The 19755-nt window shown below is 45.4% G+C and overlaps 1 protein-coding gene across 2 annotated transcripts in view; it reads right to left on the bottom strand.

Annotated features, from left to right (window-relative positions):
- LOC309719240 (histone-lysine N-methyltransferase EHMT1-like) overlaps nt 1-19755 on the bottom strand; it is a 51943-nt gene that overhangs the window by 9638 nt on the left and 22550 nt on the right. For both annotated transcript variants that reach the window (XM_082555218.1, XM_082555219.1), the window contains exons 15-19: nt 10844-10998; nt 9961-10128; nt 9671-9815; nt 9425-9502; nt 9015-9130 (exon numbers count right to left, since the gene is read on the bottom strand). In XM_082555218.1, the coding sequence (XP_082411344.1) occupies nt 9015-9130; nt 9425-9502; nt 9671-9815; nt 9961-10128; nt 10844-10998 (662 nt within the window). The remainder of the gene's footprint in view (nt 1-9014; nt 9131-9424; nt 9503-9670; nt 9816-9960; nt 10129-10843; nt 10999-19755) is intronic.

The raw sequence follows: 19755 nt of genomic DNA, 5'->3' as shown, positions 1-19755 counted from the left end.
TCTTCTGCTTGTTTTCTTTTTTCTTTCTCAGCAGGTGACCCAGGTGATTGATATATGCATTTTTTTTCTTTTTTTCTTCTTTTTTTTCTTTTTCTGCTCATTCTGTTGGTTTTTGCCCTTCTCCCCCGTCCCTCTTCTCAGCTGTTTCTCTTTCCCTCTTTCTTTCTCCCCTTCTTTCCCCCAGTCAAGTCTGTCCCATAGTCAGTAAGTGAAAATAAAATAAACAATAAAAGGTGAATCAAATGGACCATTATGGCAAGGCTGGGATGGTCAATTTGGTAAAGTAAATCCGTTGGGCATCTTTCTTTGCCTTTAGACAACAATTCTGATGGCAAAAGAGCCAAACGGGACAGGCAAAAAAAAAAAAAAAAAAAAAATCAATACCCATCCCTACCGATCAGCAATCGTATTTCTGCTCAGGCTCACATTTGCCAAAATCTGCGTTTTGTCTGGACACAAGACGTCGCACGCCTTCATCATGCAGCTCTTCAGAGTGGTACCGGCCTGATTTGGCTGTCTCCTCTGCTACAGTAAAACTTGCTTTCACAACAGCTTCACTTTGTGATTTTGCTCCGGTGAAAAAAGTCTGCTGAAATGTCAGACTCTTCTTTAGCTCTTCTACTTTCTGTAGTTTCTCATCTGCATTTAGGTTTTTCAGCTTATCCTGACGTTTTGTCTCGTAGTGCCGTCTTAAATTAAATTCCTTAATTACAGCCACATTAGCTCCACTAATAACACACACGGGTTTACCAGCAATGTCTGTAAACATATATTCAGTCACCCACTGGCGCTGAAAGGCTCTGCTTTCAGAATCAACTTTTCTCTCCACTATTGTGAGCACCTACCTTCGCAATAACAGAAGTTTGACTTCACTGACGGGAATGTTCCCAGTTAGCCTAGCGTTCCGCAAGGAGGCTGCAGCACTGCATTATGGTATCTGTAGTTTGTATATTATTAGTGGCTCATATGCCGGGCCATGCATAACAATAATAATACATCTATATAAAATGATCTCGCGGCCGGATATAAATGTACGCCGGGGCGGATGTGGCCCGCGGGCCTTGATTTTGACACATGTGCTTTAGAGGAACATTAAGACAGAAAACATCTTAGAAAGTGAGTCCTTTTCCTTCCACATCAAGCTGAGTTCTCCCTCTTCTGGCCAAGGATAACACTGCCTGCCAGGAATGTATCGGGCACGTAGGTTGTCACCTAATGGTTCGCACAGCATACACATCTAGCTGGCATGATTGATGTGATGCAGTTTATTATCACCCGAACTTGCACAAAACCTCAATCAAGGCAGTAACAAGAGGCACTCTCCAAGGAAACACAAACATAAAGCAAGTTTTGAGCTAATGAGCAAGGATTTCTGAAGAGTATGTAAACTGGTACAGGTAAAAGTGACACTTAATTTTTAGTCTTGGGCCTGAAAAACACATTTTACCTAATTGCTGAAAATATCTCTCTCAAAAATGCGTATCCTTCATTGTAACTGCAGAAACAGCTATTCAGAGTATGTTCTCTGTAACAATAGGAGCCCCATTAAATCTTTAAAAAGAAAGTGCAAGTGCTAAATAAAGAAGTAGGAAAAAATTGCTCTAAATGGGGTGCCTGCATGTCATCTACTAATTGGCAGGTTGGTGGTTTGATCCTTTTGCTGTTCCAGTCCTTGGGCAAAATAAGTCACTCTCTGATGTGGGTGCTAGCTAGAAAGCACTTAGGCAGAAAAAGCACAGCAATCTGCTGGAGTACCAGGAGAAAACCCATGTAGGGAGAACCTCTAAGCACCACAAAGAAATGTCACAAGCAGGCTTAAGCTCAGAGCCTCCCTGCTGTAAGGTGACAGTGCTAACTACAGCACCCTGAAGATAAGCGATCAACAGGCAGGCAGACTAACAATTCTAAGAAACTGGTCTACTGGGAACTGGTTTTCTACAAGAACTGGTTCTCTTTCATAGCATTCGTTTCGTGTCTCACTATGGGGAACGCCTCCTGCGTGACCTCATCAGAAGCTCAAATACCATTACGCCAGCCCTTACAGGCTGGCTAGGTGACGCCCATGTCAGGAGGGGCCAGTGCCTCCCTATATAATAGGCTGACATAGCGTCAGATGTCATTCAAAAACCTCTTCTCGCTTCTCACAGAAGCCTGTAGACAACTGTGCTATTGGGTGCTAAAGCTAAACTGTCCACAGATTCGAGTGAACAACTCGGTCGCCGGGCGCTTTGTTCCCAGCCTTTCAGTTGTCCACTAGCATACAAGCAGTAGCAATACTGTTCTGTAGCTAGTGCTGGTGCCAAGTAGCAATACTTTCACCCAGGGAAGTAGCAATACTTTCCGAAAGCGAAGTAGCAACACTTTGCTAATAAAGGTACCCCTAGCTTCACCATCAGGTAGCGATACCCTTCGACGCTAGCGGTTTTACACATTAGGTAGCAATACCTGTAGAAAAGTAGCAACACTTTTCAACCCACGTTAGCGAGGAATAGCAATATTCTCCGCACTCAGTGTCAGTCTCGCTAACGTGCGCAACCCTCTAGCTAACCATGGCTACAACGGCCAACGAAGTTGCAAAACTTTGTCCTTGCGGCAAGAAGATTTCTGCCTGGGATACACACCCCGTGTGTGCGGCATGCCTGGGCTTATCTCACGCTCAGGCTGCCCTGACACCTGCACACGACTGTATCCACTGCGCGGCTTTCCCACGCAAACTACTCCGCCGCAGGCTAGCTCGCCAGGCTAACCTGTCGGGCGGCAACCCTTTGCTGTGTGAGGCTGCTGCGGTGCAAGGAGAAACTGAGATGCCCGATGATTTGGCCGCAACGCCAGGGCCGAGCTGGGCAGAGGCAGACCCTCAGCCCATCGCGACCGCTTTCCCGTCGCTGGAGGCACACGGAGATCGTGTGTTTTTCCGCGATGCTGGAGTCACCTGGGGAGGAGATGCTAACGAGGACGGAGATGAGTCGGCTGACTCGGAGCTCCTGCTGTCTGACGACGGCGAGGAGGAAGATTCCACCTCCTTGGCTAGCATCAGCTGGGCTGCAAAGCCCTCGGCTACCGGCGAGATTTAAAAACCGACACCGCCGTCCTCCCTGGATCTCGACATGCAGGACATGTGCAAGCGCGCAGCCGCTAGGCTCAACATCCCGTGGCCCGCCATACAAACAGAGGTTGTAAAGTCTCGTTTTGACGGTAAGAAATTGCCGAAGGCGAAAAAGACGGGGAAGCATGTGTTGCCTGTTTTCCCTGAGCTACTCGATGAGATAGCGGTGACGTGGAAAGCAAAACCTTGCAGCGAGAAACACCCCATCGTGGGGAGCTCCCTGCTGGATTGGATGGACTGGAGGGGATGGAGTCTATCGGCCTCCGCCGGATGCCACAAGTGGAGCCGTTGGTGGCGAGCCATCTTCACCCGAAGACGTCTCTGTCCTCATCGGCCCCATCTCTCCCCTCCAAAACAGACCGCTTCCAGTCTAGCCTTACAGATAAGTGCTACAAGGCAGCGGCTCTGTCAGTAAGAGCCCACAATGCCTCTTCTATGCTAATGGCTTACCAAGCTGAGCTAGAAGAGGACATGACAGCTAACACAGATACCACAGTGTGGGAAGAAATCTGCGTTATAACTGACCACGTCCTCCGCCTCCACAAGGTAGCCATACAGGCTACTGGGAGAGCCATGGGCCTCATGGTTCTTCAGGAGCGAGCACGCTGGCTCGGGCTCACCAACCTGACGACTAAGGAAAAAGAGGAACTCCTCGACACCCCTGTCGTCCCTCACGGTCTCTTCGGTGCGGCTGTTACATCCATGCAGAAGAGATGTGAGGAGAAAAAGAGAGATGATGAGGCTCTGAAACTCTGCCTGCCGAGGAGGGCCCAGCACGCCACCCCAGCAGCGCCGCGCCAGTCATTCACGCAGGCAGCGTCTCGCCCGGTCCCCGCTTTCAGGATTCCCAAAGTGCCTAAGACGCAAGCAGCCCCCCAGGCTGCCGGGGCCCCTAAGAATCCATGGACTCTGAAGCAGTCTCCCCAGGCCAGACCTCAAGCGGCCCCTCCTCCTCCCCCCGCTGCCGCGATCGTGAGGAGGAAGAAGCGGCCGGCCTGACAGCCTCTCCTCTAGGCGGGAGCGAACCCAGTTTCCCCCCTTCATGGGCCACCCTCCCGCCTCCCAGCTCCATTCCAGAGCAAGTTCAACGGGACATGTTCCACACAGAGTGCTTGACTCGGGCCGGCGTTCCTGTCACCGGACCCGCCAGAGGGAAAGAGAGCCAAAGTTCGCAGTGTTGTTTCACGAGCACTTCTCTCATGCATTCTGTATTAAAAAAGCCCCGACACGCGCATCCAGGCAGTTTGCCGAGGGCGCTGTCGAGTGTTGCAAAACACATGAGAAAATCAAACATGCTGAAAAACGGAGCACTGTCTGCCATAACGCAGCCCGTGGAGACTCGCGTTTCCACGGCTGTGATGATACAGATGAGCCCGTCACCTCGCTCGCCTGTGACAGAGGTGATGGGACGCCGAAATGGCGTATGTTTCGCGCTGCGACCACAAGGGGGCGCCAAAACGCCATATTCGGTGAAGTGGCCAGTGAGCGCTCTGTCTCTCCACATGAAGAGCTGGGCCACCTGCACTCAGTCAGCATGGGTGCTGAGGACATTAAAAAAGGGCTACAGGTTGCAATTCAGTGTCGCTCCACCACAATTCAAAGACATTGTTTACTCTCGTGCTCCGGGCGAGTCTGCCAGTTTTCTCTTGGAGGAAATTTCCACCTTGAGAGACAAAGGAGCTATAAGAATTGTCCCTCCCGAGGAAATGCACAGCAGATTTTATTCAGGGTATTTCCTTGTGCCAAAGAAAGGGGGAAGGGGGATGAGAGCCATTCTGGATCTCCGTGCCCTGAACCGGCATTTGAGGACATACAAGTTCAGGATGTTGACGCACGCCTCGCTGCTACGGTTTGTACGAGCGGGCGACTGGTTCACATCAATCGACCTGAGGGATGCTTATTTCCACATCCCCATATACAGTGGGGCAAAAAAGTATTTAGTCAGCCACCGATTGTGCAAGTTCCCCCACCTAAAATGATGACAGAGGTCAGTAATTTGCACCAGAGGTACACTTCAACTGTGAGAGACAGAATGTGAAAAAAAAAAATCCATGAATCCACATGGTAGGATTTGTAAAGAATTTATTCGTAAATCAGGGTGGAAAATAAGTATTTGGTCAATAACAAAAGTACAACTCAATACTTTGTAACATAACCTTTGTTGGCAATAACAGAGGTCAAACGTTTACTATAGGTCTTTACCAGGTTTGCACACACAGTAGCTGGTATTTTGGCCCATTCCTCCATGCAGATCTTCTCGAGAGCAGTGATGTTTTGGGGCTGTCGCCGAGCAACATGGACTTTCAACTCCCGCCACAGATTTTCTATGGGGTTGAGGTCTGGAGACTGGCTAGGCCACTCCAGGACTTTCAAATGCTTCTTACGGAGCCACTCCTTTGTTGCCCGGGCGGTGTGTTTTGGATCATTGTCATGTTGGAAGACCCAGCCTCGTTTCATCTTCAAAGTTCTCACTGATGGAAGGAGGTTTTGGCTCAAAATCTCACGATACATGGCCCCATTCATTCTGTCCTTAACACGGATCAGTCGTCCTGTCCCCTTGGCAGAAAAACAGCCCCATAGCATGATGTTTTCACCCCCATGCTTCACAGTAGGTATGGTGTTCTTGGGATACAACTCAGTATTCTTCTTCCTCCAAACACAACGAGTTGAGTTTATACCAAAAAGTTCTACTTTGGTTTCATCTGACCACATGACATTCTCCCAATCCTCTGCTGTATCATCCATGTGCTCTCTGGCAAACTTCAGACGGGCCTGGACATGCACTGGCTTCAGCAGCGGAACACGTCTGGCACTGCGGGATTTGATTCCCTGCCGTTGTAGTGTGTTACTGATGGTGACCTTTGTTACTTTGGTCCCAGCTCTCTGCAGGTCATTCACCAGGTCCCCCCGTGTGGTTCTGGGATCTTTGCTCACCGTTCTCATGATCATTTTGACCCCACAGGATGAGATCTTGCGTGGAGCCCCAGATCGAGGGAGATTATCAGTGGTCTTGTATGTCTTCCATTTTCTGATGATTGCTCCCACAGTTGATTTTTTCACACCAAGCTGCTTGCCTATTGTAGATTCACTCTTCCCAGTCTGGTGCAGGTCTACAATACTTTTCCTGGTGTCCTTCGAAAGCTCTTTGGTCTTGGCCATGGCGGAGTTTGGAGTCTGACTGTTTGAGGCTGTGGACAGGTGTCTTTTATACAGATGATGAGTTCAAACAGGTGCCATTCATACAGGTAACGAGTGGGGGACAGAAAAGCTTCTTACAGAAGACGTTACAGGTCTGTGAGAGCCAGAGATTTTCCTTGTTTGAGGTGACCAAATACTTATTTTCCACCCTGATTTACGAATACATTTTTTACAAATCCTACCATGTGGATTCATGGATTTTTTTTTCACATTCTGTCTCTCACAGTTGAAGTGTACCTCTGGTGCAAATTACTGACCTCTGTCATCATTTTAGGTGGGGGAACTTGCACAATCGGTAGCTGACTAAATACTTTTTTGCCCCACTGTATCCCCCACACCGAAAGTATCTGAGATTTGCTTTCCAGGGGATGGCATACGAGTTTGTAGTCCTGCCTTTTGGTCTCTCACTGAGCCCAAGGGTGTTTGTGAAATGCACCGAGGCAGCAGTGGCCCCGCTCAGGAAAAAGGGCATTCGGGTGGCCACGTACATCGACGATTGGCTGGTGACAGCCCCAACCCGCCAGGGAGCGACTTGTCACACAAATGCTCTCATACAGGGGTCCCCCAAGTTACACACGCTGGCACACAGACTGATAGTCTGGAGCAGTGTTCACCTGCTGTCACTGAGAGCAACTCACGTGCCGGGGATCTTGAACTTTGGAGCAGATCTTCTCTCCAGGGGCAACCCGCTGTATGGGGACTGGAAGCTTCACCCGGAGGTGGTGAAGCAGATCTGGCTGCAATTCGGTCTGGCGACCGTGGACGTTTATGCATCCAGGGAGAATGCTCAGTGTCCCCTGTTTTACTCGCTGAACGATCAGAGAGCTCCACTCGGGGTGGATGCTCTAGCTCACGAGCGGCCGAGAACCCTCCTCTATGCTTTTCCCCCAGTGGCCCTCATTTCTCCAACTCTGGCCAGAGTGAGGGAGAGAAGTCACTATATGATCCTGATAGCCCCGCACTGGCCAGGGAAACACTGGCTGGCGGAGATTTTTCAGCAGCTGTGCGGCCCACCTTGGCTGTTACCACTACGCAGAGACCTCCTGTCTCAGGCACGGGGGGAAATATTCCACCCCCACCCAGAGAGGCTGGCTCTGTGGGCTTGGCCCGTGAGTGGTTTAACCTGAACACGGTGGGGCTCCCTCATAGTGTTATCGACACTATTCAGTGTTCTAGAGCATCGTCTACTCGGACGCTATATGAGCATAAGTGCCGTGTGTTTGAAAGCTGGTGCTTAGAATCACAGGCCATCCCTTTTCAGTGCTCTGTGGCTGTGATTCTGTCATTTCTTCAGGCCCTGATTGATAAGGGTAAAGCCTTCTCCACCATCAAGGTGTATTTGGCAGCAATTTCAGCCTGCCATATTGGTTTTGAGGGAAAGACTGTTGGCCAGCATCCCTTAATATGCCGTTTCATGAAGGGTGCACGGCGTAAATTGCCTACGTCTAGGCCATTGGCTCCATCGTGGGACCTTCCCACAGTATTGGCTGCGCTCTCCTGTTGCCCATTCGAACCCCTGGAACAGGTTGAGTTGAAATTTCTGTCCTTGAAGACGGCTCTTTTAATTGCTTTAGCTTCTGCTAAACGTGTGGGAGAGATACACGCTCTCTCAGTGCATCAGTCATGCATTCAGTTCTCCTCGGATAATACGAGGGTCTGTATGCGGCTCAACCCTGCCTTTGTCCCGAAGGTTGTCGGCACATGTTCCCCTATAGAACTGCCGGCCTTTTGCCCACCGCCTTTCTCTGAGGAGAAAGGCGGTGGGCTCTGCGCATTTACATGGACCGAACCCAGAGTGTCAGACAAAGTGACCAGCTGTTCGTGTCCTGGGCTAAACCACATATGGGAAAGCCTGTGTCTAAACAGCGCCTCTCCCATTGGATAGTAGGGGCAATTGCCTTGGCCTATACTAGCAGGGGCCTTCAGCCCCCTGCTGGCTTACGTGCGCATTCCACTAGAGGTCTGGCGACCTCATGGGCTCTCTTTAGGGGAGTTTCTATTCAGGAGGTGTGTGCAGCTGCATGCTGGACCTCACCTCATACATTTGCTAGGTTTTACAGGTTAGATGTGACAGCACCTAACCTAGCACATTCAGTCCTCAGTGCAGGTTCTTCCCGGGTGGGGGCCTCTCCCCTGTGAAGTGCTGTTGGGGACAGTTGTCTTCTTAACAGGCATGTCTGGCAATCCGGGAGTCAGTATTTCTCCCATAGTGAGACACGAAACGAATGCTATGAAAGAGAACTTAAGGTTATGTATATAACCCCGGTTCTCTGAGTAGCATGAGTGAGTGTCTCACCAGACCGCCCTCCTTGCTATGGAAGCGAGGAAGAGGTGGGCTTGTTTTGAATGACATCTGACGCTATGTCAGCCTATTATATAGGGAGGCACTGGCCCCTCCTGACATGGGCGTCACCTAGCCAGCCTGTAAGGGCTGGCGTAATGGTATTTGAGCTTCTGATGAGGTCACGCAGGAGGCGTTCCCCATAGTGAGACACTCACTCATGCTACTCAGAGAACCGGGGTTATATACATAACCTTAAGTTCTCGATTCCCAACGCTATTCAGGACCCATTGACAGAATTTATCATTGAGCATCTTCTTTGCAAAAACTCATCCATGTGATCAAAGCGGATCCTTTAAGCTGATCTTTGTTATGAGGCTCACTTTCTTCACAGCTTTAAAAGTAGATTACCAAACAGCAGCACTTTACCTTAGTCCATTCTGGACCACACGGTTCCTGCAGGTCCTCCAGCAGGAACATGCATGGTTACATTCAAACAGCACCGGGGGCTCCCGCTGGCAGAAGTCCATTGGTAGTCGACCCTCCTGCAGTCACATACACCATGAGATAAATAGTCATTGGGAATAAAAACAGATTCTCTTCAGAGCATCTGTTGGTAATTTTAGTCAACAGAACGTGAAGAAACATTACATTGAAGAGATAAACAAAATATAAGTGGGCCAGGCCGTACTGTAATGTAAAACCAGTTTAGACCCCAGCAGTGAAGGGGGCAAATGTAAGCTTTATTAAACAAGTCGTTGAGAACACATTCTTATTTAAAATGAGGAAATGTGGGTGTCACGTGAAATCATTTCAGTAGGTACACAGGTTCTACTTACACTGTCATACCAACAACGCAAGCTGAGCTGGCCACATATGCAGGTGCTAGATGAGCAGTCATCTGTGCAGGTGCAGTGCTGAGTGACACAATCAGTGAGCCGTTAGAAGCTGGCCATGTACCTATTCTCTTACAATGCTAGTCATTTTCTGCATAATGACTGCAAACTTCTTCAGAGCACTAGTGCCTTCTCTGGACTGCTGCAATAAATGTGTAATTTACACCTTACCTGTCATCACTCACTTACCTGTAAGTGAGTGATATCTTTGTCTATGTTCAGCGGGGAGGTGACACAGCTGTCTGGTATATATTTAAAGTTTTCAGGCAATGGCTCACTGTCCACAGCATTAACACAGGTGATAGGCACTGCCTCATACCCCCGAGAAATGTCCCTAACAGACAGAAAAGGAAAACAAAAACAAAACAAAGAAACAAAAAAATCTACAAGTTTTTAGTTTTCCTTTTTGAGGAATGGCAGATTTTGAGAAAGCAGAAATTCATAAGCCAACAAAAGAACAGGACAAAGTGCAGCACTACCTGCTGAGCACTCTCTCTCCACGGCCTTCCCTTCCTCTCCTGGCATCAGTCAGCTTCTTGTTGGTATTAAGGGCTGTCCACACTTTGGAACCGGAAGCACAGCAGTCCAGAGCTGTTTCTCCATCCCTGTTCCTTTGACTGACATCAGCTCCACGAGACAGAAACAACCTGCGCGTGGAAAATGTTTAAGTTAAGACTTATGGTCATCTAAAAAAAACAGAGTGAAGGTGACAAGCACTGAGATAGACTGGTATGCACTGTCGCTGCTTAATTTGAGCAGTCAAAATCATTTCTAAATCTCATTTACCTAATTACACACACAGCTATAGAGCATTTTTATCTGTGCCTAAGCACTTTCTAACATTCGCCCACACACTTGATGGACATATGCAACTCTGTACCTTGAGCAAGGACACAAGGACACGTGCACTGGAGGAGCCAGGTATCAAACCATCTGATTAATATGAGTTTGCCTCAGAAATTAACGGCTTCATTTGGTTTTATCAGTTGAGCGCTGATTTCCCAGAATGCAAACCCACGTACTATTTGTTCTAGAACTCTTGCATATTAATACACTTTCAGGAGAAGCAGACTGCATTTTATAGATAAGGCTTTCTACAGCTGCAGAGAAAACATTTGAACACTGTGTATAAGGAACAAAATGTTTAAATAATCTGTTTGTGGTTGAAACCAGGAAGCAAACAAATACAAGAAATGCAGTGACTAAATAGCTGAATAGCTGTATTTGTTTGTTTCCAATAATACTCTCTTCTCTCATTACAGACATAAACCCAAAAAAAAAAAAAGTTTCCTCAAAATCAGCATCATCATCTGATGTGAAGAAACTGAGTGACCTCTGTGACCTCTCAGACTTCACACTCACAATATGCACTCCAGGTGGTTCTCTCTGGCAGCGACATGAAGTGGTGTATCACCATGAACATTCACAGCATTTAGGTCGCATCGAGCCTCTAGCAGAGCCTGGGCAATGTCATCGCAGCCTGATAGAGCGGCCCAGTGTAGGCAGACATTCTCTTCCTAAAATGACAGTGACAGGTGTAAGATGTAAGCATCAGACATGACATACCTCTACCCTCGGCAACAGTGCTCTAAAACATCTCGACAAGCACTCGCAAAGACTTTACTGAAGTCGCCATTTGCGCTGACTAATCCCCAGGGGTAGCAGAAAGAAAGGCTTCCAGCAAGACATGCAAGTGAAAAAGAAGCTACTATTTTGAGTATGTGAATTTCTGAACTGTGACCTCAGGAGGAAAATACTTTTTTGGATACAGAATTCCATCAAGGCATGTCACTGTGTCTTAGTTCTAATAATAATAATAATAATAATAATAATAATAATAATTAGGTCTCCAAGTAACGCCCACAACTGATAAAAGTCTGTTAGACGTAGCTGATATCCTTAATTTTATTTTTTTATCTGGAAGACACAACTAGCTAAGCCCACCAAGCTGCTTCAAACCCTCTGTTTGTATACAGTGGGGCAAAAAAGTATTTAGTCAGCCACCGATTGTGCAAGTTCCCCCACCTAAAATGATGACAGAGGTCAGTAATTTGCACCAGAGGTACACTTCAACTGTGAGAGACAGAATGTGAAAAAAAAATCCATGAATCCACATGGTAGGATTTGTAAAGAATTTATTCGTAAATCAGGGTGGAAAATAAGTATTTGGTCAATAACAAAAATACAACTCAATACTTTGTAACATAACCTTTGTTGGCAATAACAGAGGTCAAACGTTTACTATAGGTCTTTACCAGGTTTGCACACACAGTAGCTGGTATTTTGGCCCATTCCTCCATGCAGATCTTCTCGAGAGCAGTGATGTTTTGGGGCTGTCGCCGAGCAACACGGACTTTCAACTCCCGCCACAGATTTTCTATGGGGTTGAGGTCTGGAGACTGGCTAGGCCACTCCAGGACTTTCAAATGCTTCTTACGGAGCCACTCCTTTGTTGCCCGGGCGGTGTGTTTTGGATCATTGTCATGTTGCAAGACCCAGCCTCGTTTCATCTTCAAAGTTCTCACTGATGGAAGGAGGTTTTGGCTCAAAATCTCACGATACATGGCCCCATTCATTCTGTCCTTAACACGGATCAGTCGTCCTGTCCCCTTGGCAGAAAAACAGCCCCATAGCATGATGTTTCCACCCCCATGCTTCACAGTAGGTATGGTGTTCTTGGGATGCAACTCACTATTCTTCTTCCTCCAAACACGACGAGTTGAGTTTATACCAAAAAGTTCTACTTTGGTTTCATCTGACCACATGACATTCTCCCAATCCTCTGCTGTATCATCCATGTGCTCTCTGGCAAACTTCAGACGGGCCTGGACATGCACTGGCTTCAGCAGCGGAACACGTCTGGCACTGCGGGATTTGATTCCCTGCCGTTGTAGTGTGTTACTGATGGTGACCTTTGTTACTTTGGTCCCAGCTCTCTGCAGGTCATTCACCAGGTCCCCCCGTGTGGTTCTGGGATCTTTGCTCACCGTTCTCATGATCATTTTGACCCCACGGGATGAGATCTTGCGTGGAGCCCCAGATCGAGGGAGATTATCAGTGGTCTTGTATGTCTTCCATTTTCTGATGATTGCTCCCACAGTTGATTTTTTCACACCAAGCTGCTTGCCTATTGTAGATTCACTCTTCCCAGTCTGGTGCAGGTCTACAATACTTTTCCTGGTGTCCTTCGAAAGCTCTTTGGTCTTGGCCATGGCGGAGTTTGGAGTCTGACTGTTTGAGGCATTTTAGGTGGGGGAACTTGCACAATTGGTGGCTGACTAAATACTTTTTTGCCCCACTGTGTGTGTGTGTGTGTGTGTGTGTGTGTGTGTGTGTGTGTGTGTGTGTGTATATATATATATATGTGTGTGTATGTATGTACACTCAACAAAAATATAAACGCAACACCTTTGTTACTGCTCCCATTCCCCATGGGATGGACGTAGAGACCTAAAATTCATTCCAGATACACAATATAACCATCCCTCCCAAACAGTGGTCACAAATCAGTCCAAATGTGTGGTAGTGGGCACATCTGCTATATTGAGATAATCCATCCCACCTCACAGGTGTGCCACATCAGGATGCTGATCTGACACCATGAGTAGTGCACAGGTGTACCTCAGACTGCCCACAACAAAAGGCCACCGTGGAATGTGCAGTTTTTTGCGCTATTGGGGGTCTGGGGACCCAGAACCGGTCAGTATCTGGTGTGACCACCATTTGCCTCATGCAGTGCAACACATCGTCGCATGGAGTCTATCAGATTGTCAATTGTGGCCTGTGGAATGTTGGTCCACTCCACTTCAATGGCTGTGCGAGGTTGTTGGATATTCGTGGGAACTGGTACACGCTGTCGTATACGCCGGTCAAGCACATCCCGAACATGCTCAATGGGTGACATGTCCGGTGAGTATGCTGGCCATGCAAGAACTGGGACATTCTCAGCTGCCATCTGCCCTGAACAATGTGAACCATGATTCATCCGTGAAGCGCACACCTCTCCAACGTGCCAGACGCCATCGGATGTGAGCATTTGCCCACACAAGTCTGTTACGGCGACGAGCTGGAGTCAGGTCAAGATGAGGACGACGGGCATGCAGTTGAGCGTCCCTGAGACGGTTTCTGACAGTTTGTGCAGAAATTGTTTGGTTGTGCAAACCAATTGTTCCAGCAGCTGTCTGGGTGGCTGGTCTCAGACGATCTTGGAGGTGAACCTGCTGGATGTGGAGGTCCTGGGCTGGTGTGGTTACACGAGGTCTGCGGTTGTGAGGCCGGTTGGATGTGCTGCCATATTCTCTGAAACGCCTGTGGAGACGGCTTATGGTTGAGAAATGAACATTCAATGCACGAGATCAGCATCCTGATGTGGCACACCTGTGAGGTGGGATGGATTATCTCAATATAGCAGATGTGCCCACTACCACACATTTGGACTGATTTGTGACCACTGTTTGGGAGGGATGGTTATATTGTGTATCTGGAATGAATTTTAGGTCTCTACGTCCATCCCATGGGGAATGGGAGCAGTAACAAAGGTGTTGCGTTTATATTTTTGTTGAGTGTATATATATGTATATATATATATATTAGGGGTGCAACGATACACAAAATTCACGGTTCGGTTCGGTTCGATACTTTGGTGTCACGGTTCGATATTTTTTCGATACAAAAAAATGTTCATGCATTTTTTATTTGTCATTTATTAAAATTATAAATATATGTTTTAACTCAAAAGTACAGTTTTTAAATTTAACCCTAACCCTTGTGCGTGTTTTTTATTTTGACAGCGAATGCGCACCTGCGGACCACTTATGTGCAGCCCTGGTTATTTAGCTCATCATATTGCAGCCACAGAAATTCTTTTGTCCATGAAACCATAAAGCTTCACTTTCTTTTTGCCTTATAGTCTGATTTGTCATAACTTCTCCGTTTTGTGGTAAGCTTTTCTTTGGCTGTCACTTCTTCACCCTGACCTGTCTTATTTGGCTCAGCAGAACTGAAATGCTTTTACACACTCACTCACATAAGCTCAGCGATTCTCTGCGCGATCAACCTCTCACATGTTTAAGCTTGCTGCGGGAGATTTCACTTGTTTGCTTACTATGCAAACATGACGATTAATAAGACGATGTCAGAGGAATTGGTGCACAAATTATCATCACTCACAGATCAGTGCTGTCGCTCTCTATACACAGTTCGCACGATTGCAAAGTGAAAGCAAAAAAACAAGCGCAAATTCAAACGCGACTTCAATATGTCACATATTGACAGTGGCTCACCGATGCCAATGACATAATTACCCAGCTACATTTCCGAAAGAATGCAAAAGTATTGACATATATTTTTCCTACAATAGCCCGACGGGCAGGGAAGAGATAGATTTTGGTAGCCCGACTGAAAAAATCGCTAGCTCCGGGACGTCGGGCTAGCGATATTGCAAGCCCTGTATCTGATTGAGGAATCACTCATCTTTGGAAAAGAGAGTTTATTACAGAGAAATGGCTCTTTCCAAAATAAAAGCTATACTATCCGCTTCTTCTGGGCTATATTCTCAGCAGCATAAGGAGAATCATGTGCTAACAGCTGTCTAAATGACTCAGCTAAAGTTAGTAGCATGCTTGCTTTTTTTTTGTCTGCTTCCACTTGTCTTTGCACTAGGATGATGTCGGCGTAAATGTGCAGTCATATTCGTTGTGTTCCCACTAGTGCTTTCAGGTTAATCTCGTTGAAATGACCTTAACGCCACAACACGGCAAATCTCCGTTAACGAGCTACCGCCGATCGCTCCGTGCATGGGGCTAGACGGCCAACACGTTAACGAGCTAACTGCGCTAACACACTAGTTCACACCAATGTAATTGAGCATTGCATGGCACATTCAACATACTGTTTTACTTTAGTCCATGACTCGCTTACCTTCAGGGTCATACGTCACATGAAAATCAAAATAATTCCAAACGCCAGATCTGAATGACGTTCAATTTGCCTGTTGCAAGGAGAGCTTAACTTCTGTCTCGCTAGCTTGCCCTGCGCTCTTCCTTCTGACTATGCTGTCTGTGTTGAGCGCTCAGTGGATCTGCGCTCGACAGTGCAGCCTAGGCGGAGTAGTCGAACGCAGATTCACTGAGCGCTCAACACAGACAGCATCGTCAGAAGGAAAATTGATAAAATAAATTACAAATGTTGTATTGTTCGATACATATGCGTACCGAACCGAAAGCACTGTATCAAACGGTTCAATATCGATACGAATATCGTTGCACCCCTAATATATATATATCCATACATACGTATATACACATACGCACTTATACACATTTTCAATAACCCCATTAACACCTCAAAGGATACACAACCTACAAATATATACCCATGCCAACATACCCGTGCACTAGCACACACATGAAAATATTAGACAAGAACACGCTATCAAATCTCTGCCTCTTCCCTGTACCCTGTAAAAACCATATCCTTAAACCGCTTTTTAAACTGCGCCATGCTCGGACATTGCTTCATATCTTTACTTAGTCTGTTCCACAGCTTCACTCCACACACAGAGATGCAAAAACTTTTTAATGTTGTACGGATACGAGGATGTTTTAAATTTAATTCCCCCCTCAAATTGTATCCCCGTTCCCTTTTAGAAAACATTTTTAGAATATTGTCAGGAAGCAGGTTATTTATTGCTTTATATATAATTTGTGCAGTGAGAAAATGAACCAGATCTGTGAATTTTTGAATTTTTGATTTTAAGAATAGTGGATTTGTATGATCTCTGTAACCAGTTTTATGGATTATCCTTATGGCCCTTTTTTGTAATATAAAGACTGATGATAGCAAACATTTGTAAGTATTGCCCCAAACCTCTGCACAGTAATTCAAATACGGTGCAATCAGGGAACAATAGAGAATGTGGAGTGATTTGTGGTCCAGAATGTGTTTTACTTTACTCAAGATTGAGACACTTCTTGAAATTTTGTTATGTATATGATTTATATGAGACTTCAAGTTTAATTTATCATCTATAATCACACCAAGAAACTTATGTTCAAGTACTCTTTCAATTTCCACGCCATCTATATGAATCTGCACTTGTGCATTTCTAAGGGAATTCCCAAATAAGATTATCTTAGTTTTACTTAGATTTAGCGATAGTTTGTTCCTGTTAAACCATTTTTTAATTTTGCACATTTCTGAAGTAATTGTATCCAGCAGCTCCTTTAGATTCCCCCCAGAACAAAATATATTTGTGTCATCTGCAAATAATACAAATTTTAATATATCAGATGCCTTAACAAATATCATTTATATGAATAATAATTAATTTTGGACCCAGTACAGAGCCTTGTGGAACACCACAAGCAATGTCCAAGCATGATGAGGAATGGACACCCAGTAGGGCTGCACGATTTTGCATAAAATGAGAATCACGATTTTTTGGCATAGAATTGAGATCACGATTCTCTCACGATTCTCTTTTCCAGTATAAATATTTATTGCACTTATTAACTGCACATCAACTTCGTAACAGTTGAGACTGAACATAAAAACAATAAATAAACATAAAAACAACAAATGTCTCACGTTTTTTGTTGCCGCAAAATGTTGTACTGCTTGAAATTCCGTCTCCACCGTTGCTCGACACTGCGTGTATAGAGCAGGTAGTGCAACAATAGAAAAATAGTTGCGGGACGGCACTGTGTAGCGTTTGTCTAGGGTGTTGATCATTTTCCTAAATCCCTCGTTTTGCACAGTGTTGATGGGAGCCATATCTTTGGTCAGGTGATAAGTGATAGCCTCCGTAATTTCTTTGAGTTCGACATATATAGGGAAGCGCTGTGTAAGGTTCCCGTTATTGATGTTTGGGTGGTTGACCGGAACGGATTTTCTCCTGTCACTTTCTCATCATCCCTGACGTGCTCTCCGTTGTTTTTTCCCTGCTAATTTTAGCATCACACGGCACAGCTTCTGTATCACGTGGTATAAGGCTCCGCCCTTGTCATTTGTTGAGCAGGAAGAGTGAGCACTTGTTTTCATGCAGAGTACGTCCCGGATCAAGATGCGGCACAATCGTCGTCGTCGTCTTTTTCTTTTTTTCTTTTTTTTAAAAAAAGAATCATTGACATTTGGAAATGAGATCGCACATAAGTATGAATCGAGATCGCGATTTTCTAACGATTAATCGTGCAGCCCTAACACCCAGCTTCACAAATTGTTTCCTGTCACTTAAATAGTTTTTCACCCATTGCAGTACAACCCCCCTGATCCCGTACCGCTCCAGTTTATTAATTAATATGTCATGATTGATTGTGTCGAATGCTTTCTTGAGATCCAGAAATACTCCAGCTGCATACTGTTTCTGATCTATAGCATTCGTAATCTCCTCAATTGATTCGATTAATGCCAGAGATGTTGATCTTTTTGATCTGAATCCATATAGAGATTGAAAATGTGACGTCACTCAGGGGTAAAACCGCAAAGAATTCTGGGAACTCGTGGCAAGAGGTACTAGCGCACGTAGGCTTTCAATTGAAATCAGTTATACAGCGATAAAAAGAAACACAAAAAATGGCAAGAAGCTGTTGTATTATTAACTGCAATAGCCGGTCGCATGACAGCCACGGGAAGCCGACGGGTAAAGAGATCGGTTGTTATCGGATTACGTCGTTGAAGAGAAATTGTTCGAGCCATGTTTCCGAAGTAACAAAGAGGTGACGGATGGCCTGGATTGCAGCCATTCAAAGACAAAATATAACGTCCCAGAACACTCCAGCTCACAGGTTAATGCTCCAAGCATTTCCACACAGGTCAGTCTGCTGTTGTAGTTAATGCGTCATTTTTCTTAACATAATTGGTGATATAGGTTACAAGCAAGTCTGGCGCTGAACAGAAATTGTCGCTTTATGCTCCTTTGTTTATTGTGCATAAACAGTGAATTGTCCCGACACAATATTGTGTTTCGCTTCTGTTATTACCATGGTACACTAACAAAAACATTTTATTCACAGGATAAAACAGTTGTTTTGTATCACTAATTGCCCAGTACGATTACAGCATACAATATTATTGTCACTGCTACATTTCTGTGATGCGTACCAGAAATTATTTCCACTACTAATTAATTACCGTTGAGCTCAAAGGTTATATTAATAAACGGTTAACGAATGTGTATTTATGAAGACGATTTGTGAGACTGGTAAACTTATGATACGTACGATGGTCTTTACTTTCTACACGGTGCATTTCAAGGTCCTGTACCCATCCGTCGGTAAACTGTACCTGGGCTTGTTGCAGTGACCTGAAGTTACTAAACTTCACGAGTGTATGCACTCACTCCAAGAACCGTATAATTATAAATATGAGCATGGTGAAAGTTGGGCAGCACGCTGACGTCTTTTGACCCTCTGTGTGCTCGTAAGGGTCTAACACTTTCACTGGTTTGATTTTTTTCCTCGTATCTTTTCTTTGACTTTTCATCAAGTCTGTCTTTGTACGGACCGGCATTGTTCTCCTTCGTTTTGTACATACCTTTTTGGGGGGCAAAGAAAAAGCAAGAGTTTATTGGAACCGAAGAATGAACGTTTTGCGGTGCTGCAAATGCTTGCATTTGATGCGGTACTTGGATTGTTTTGCCACGAGTTCACGGCATGCAATGCGCGAAAGTCACGTGGTCTGTCAATCTCTATTGACTGTCAGAGAGTAATTTATATTTATCTAAGAATTTGTCTAATCGTTTATTAAACAGGTTTTCTAGGATTTTGGAGAATTGTGGTAGTAAAGAAACAGGCCTGTAATTTGTGAAGTGGCGTCTATCCCCAGTTTTATACAGCGGCACAACTTTAGCTATTTTCATTTTGTTTGGAACTTTTCCCGTCTGAAATGATAAGTTGCAAATATATGTTAGAGGTCCTACAATTCCTTCAATGACCTTCTTGACGATTTTCATGTCAATATCATTACAATCAGTAGATGTTTTATATTTACACATGTGTACAATGTCAATTATTTATTTTTCCTCCACTGATGTGAGGAACATTGAGTTAGGGTTCCTATCAATCAGGTTTTCACTACAGTCTACTGATGGCAGTGACTCAGGAATTTGTTCTGCCAGTTTTGGTCCAATATTTACAAAATAATGATTAAAGCTGTTGACCTTATCAGCAGTGTTTTCCATAATATTGCCATTGTCGATAAAGTATTGAGGATAACTTTGTTGTCCAGAATTATTTTTAATGATACCGTTTAAAACATCCCATATTCCCTTCATATTA

This window comes from Aulonocara stuartgranti (genome assembly GCF_965226115.1).
Source record: "Aulonocara stuartgranti genome assembly, chromosome: 12".
NCBI classification, from domain to species: Eukaryota; Metazoa; Chordata; class Actinopteri; order Cichliformes; family Cichlidae; genus Aulonocara; species Aulonocara stuartgranti.
This window is presented reverse-complemented; position numbering and strand designations above follow the sequence as displayed.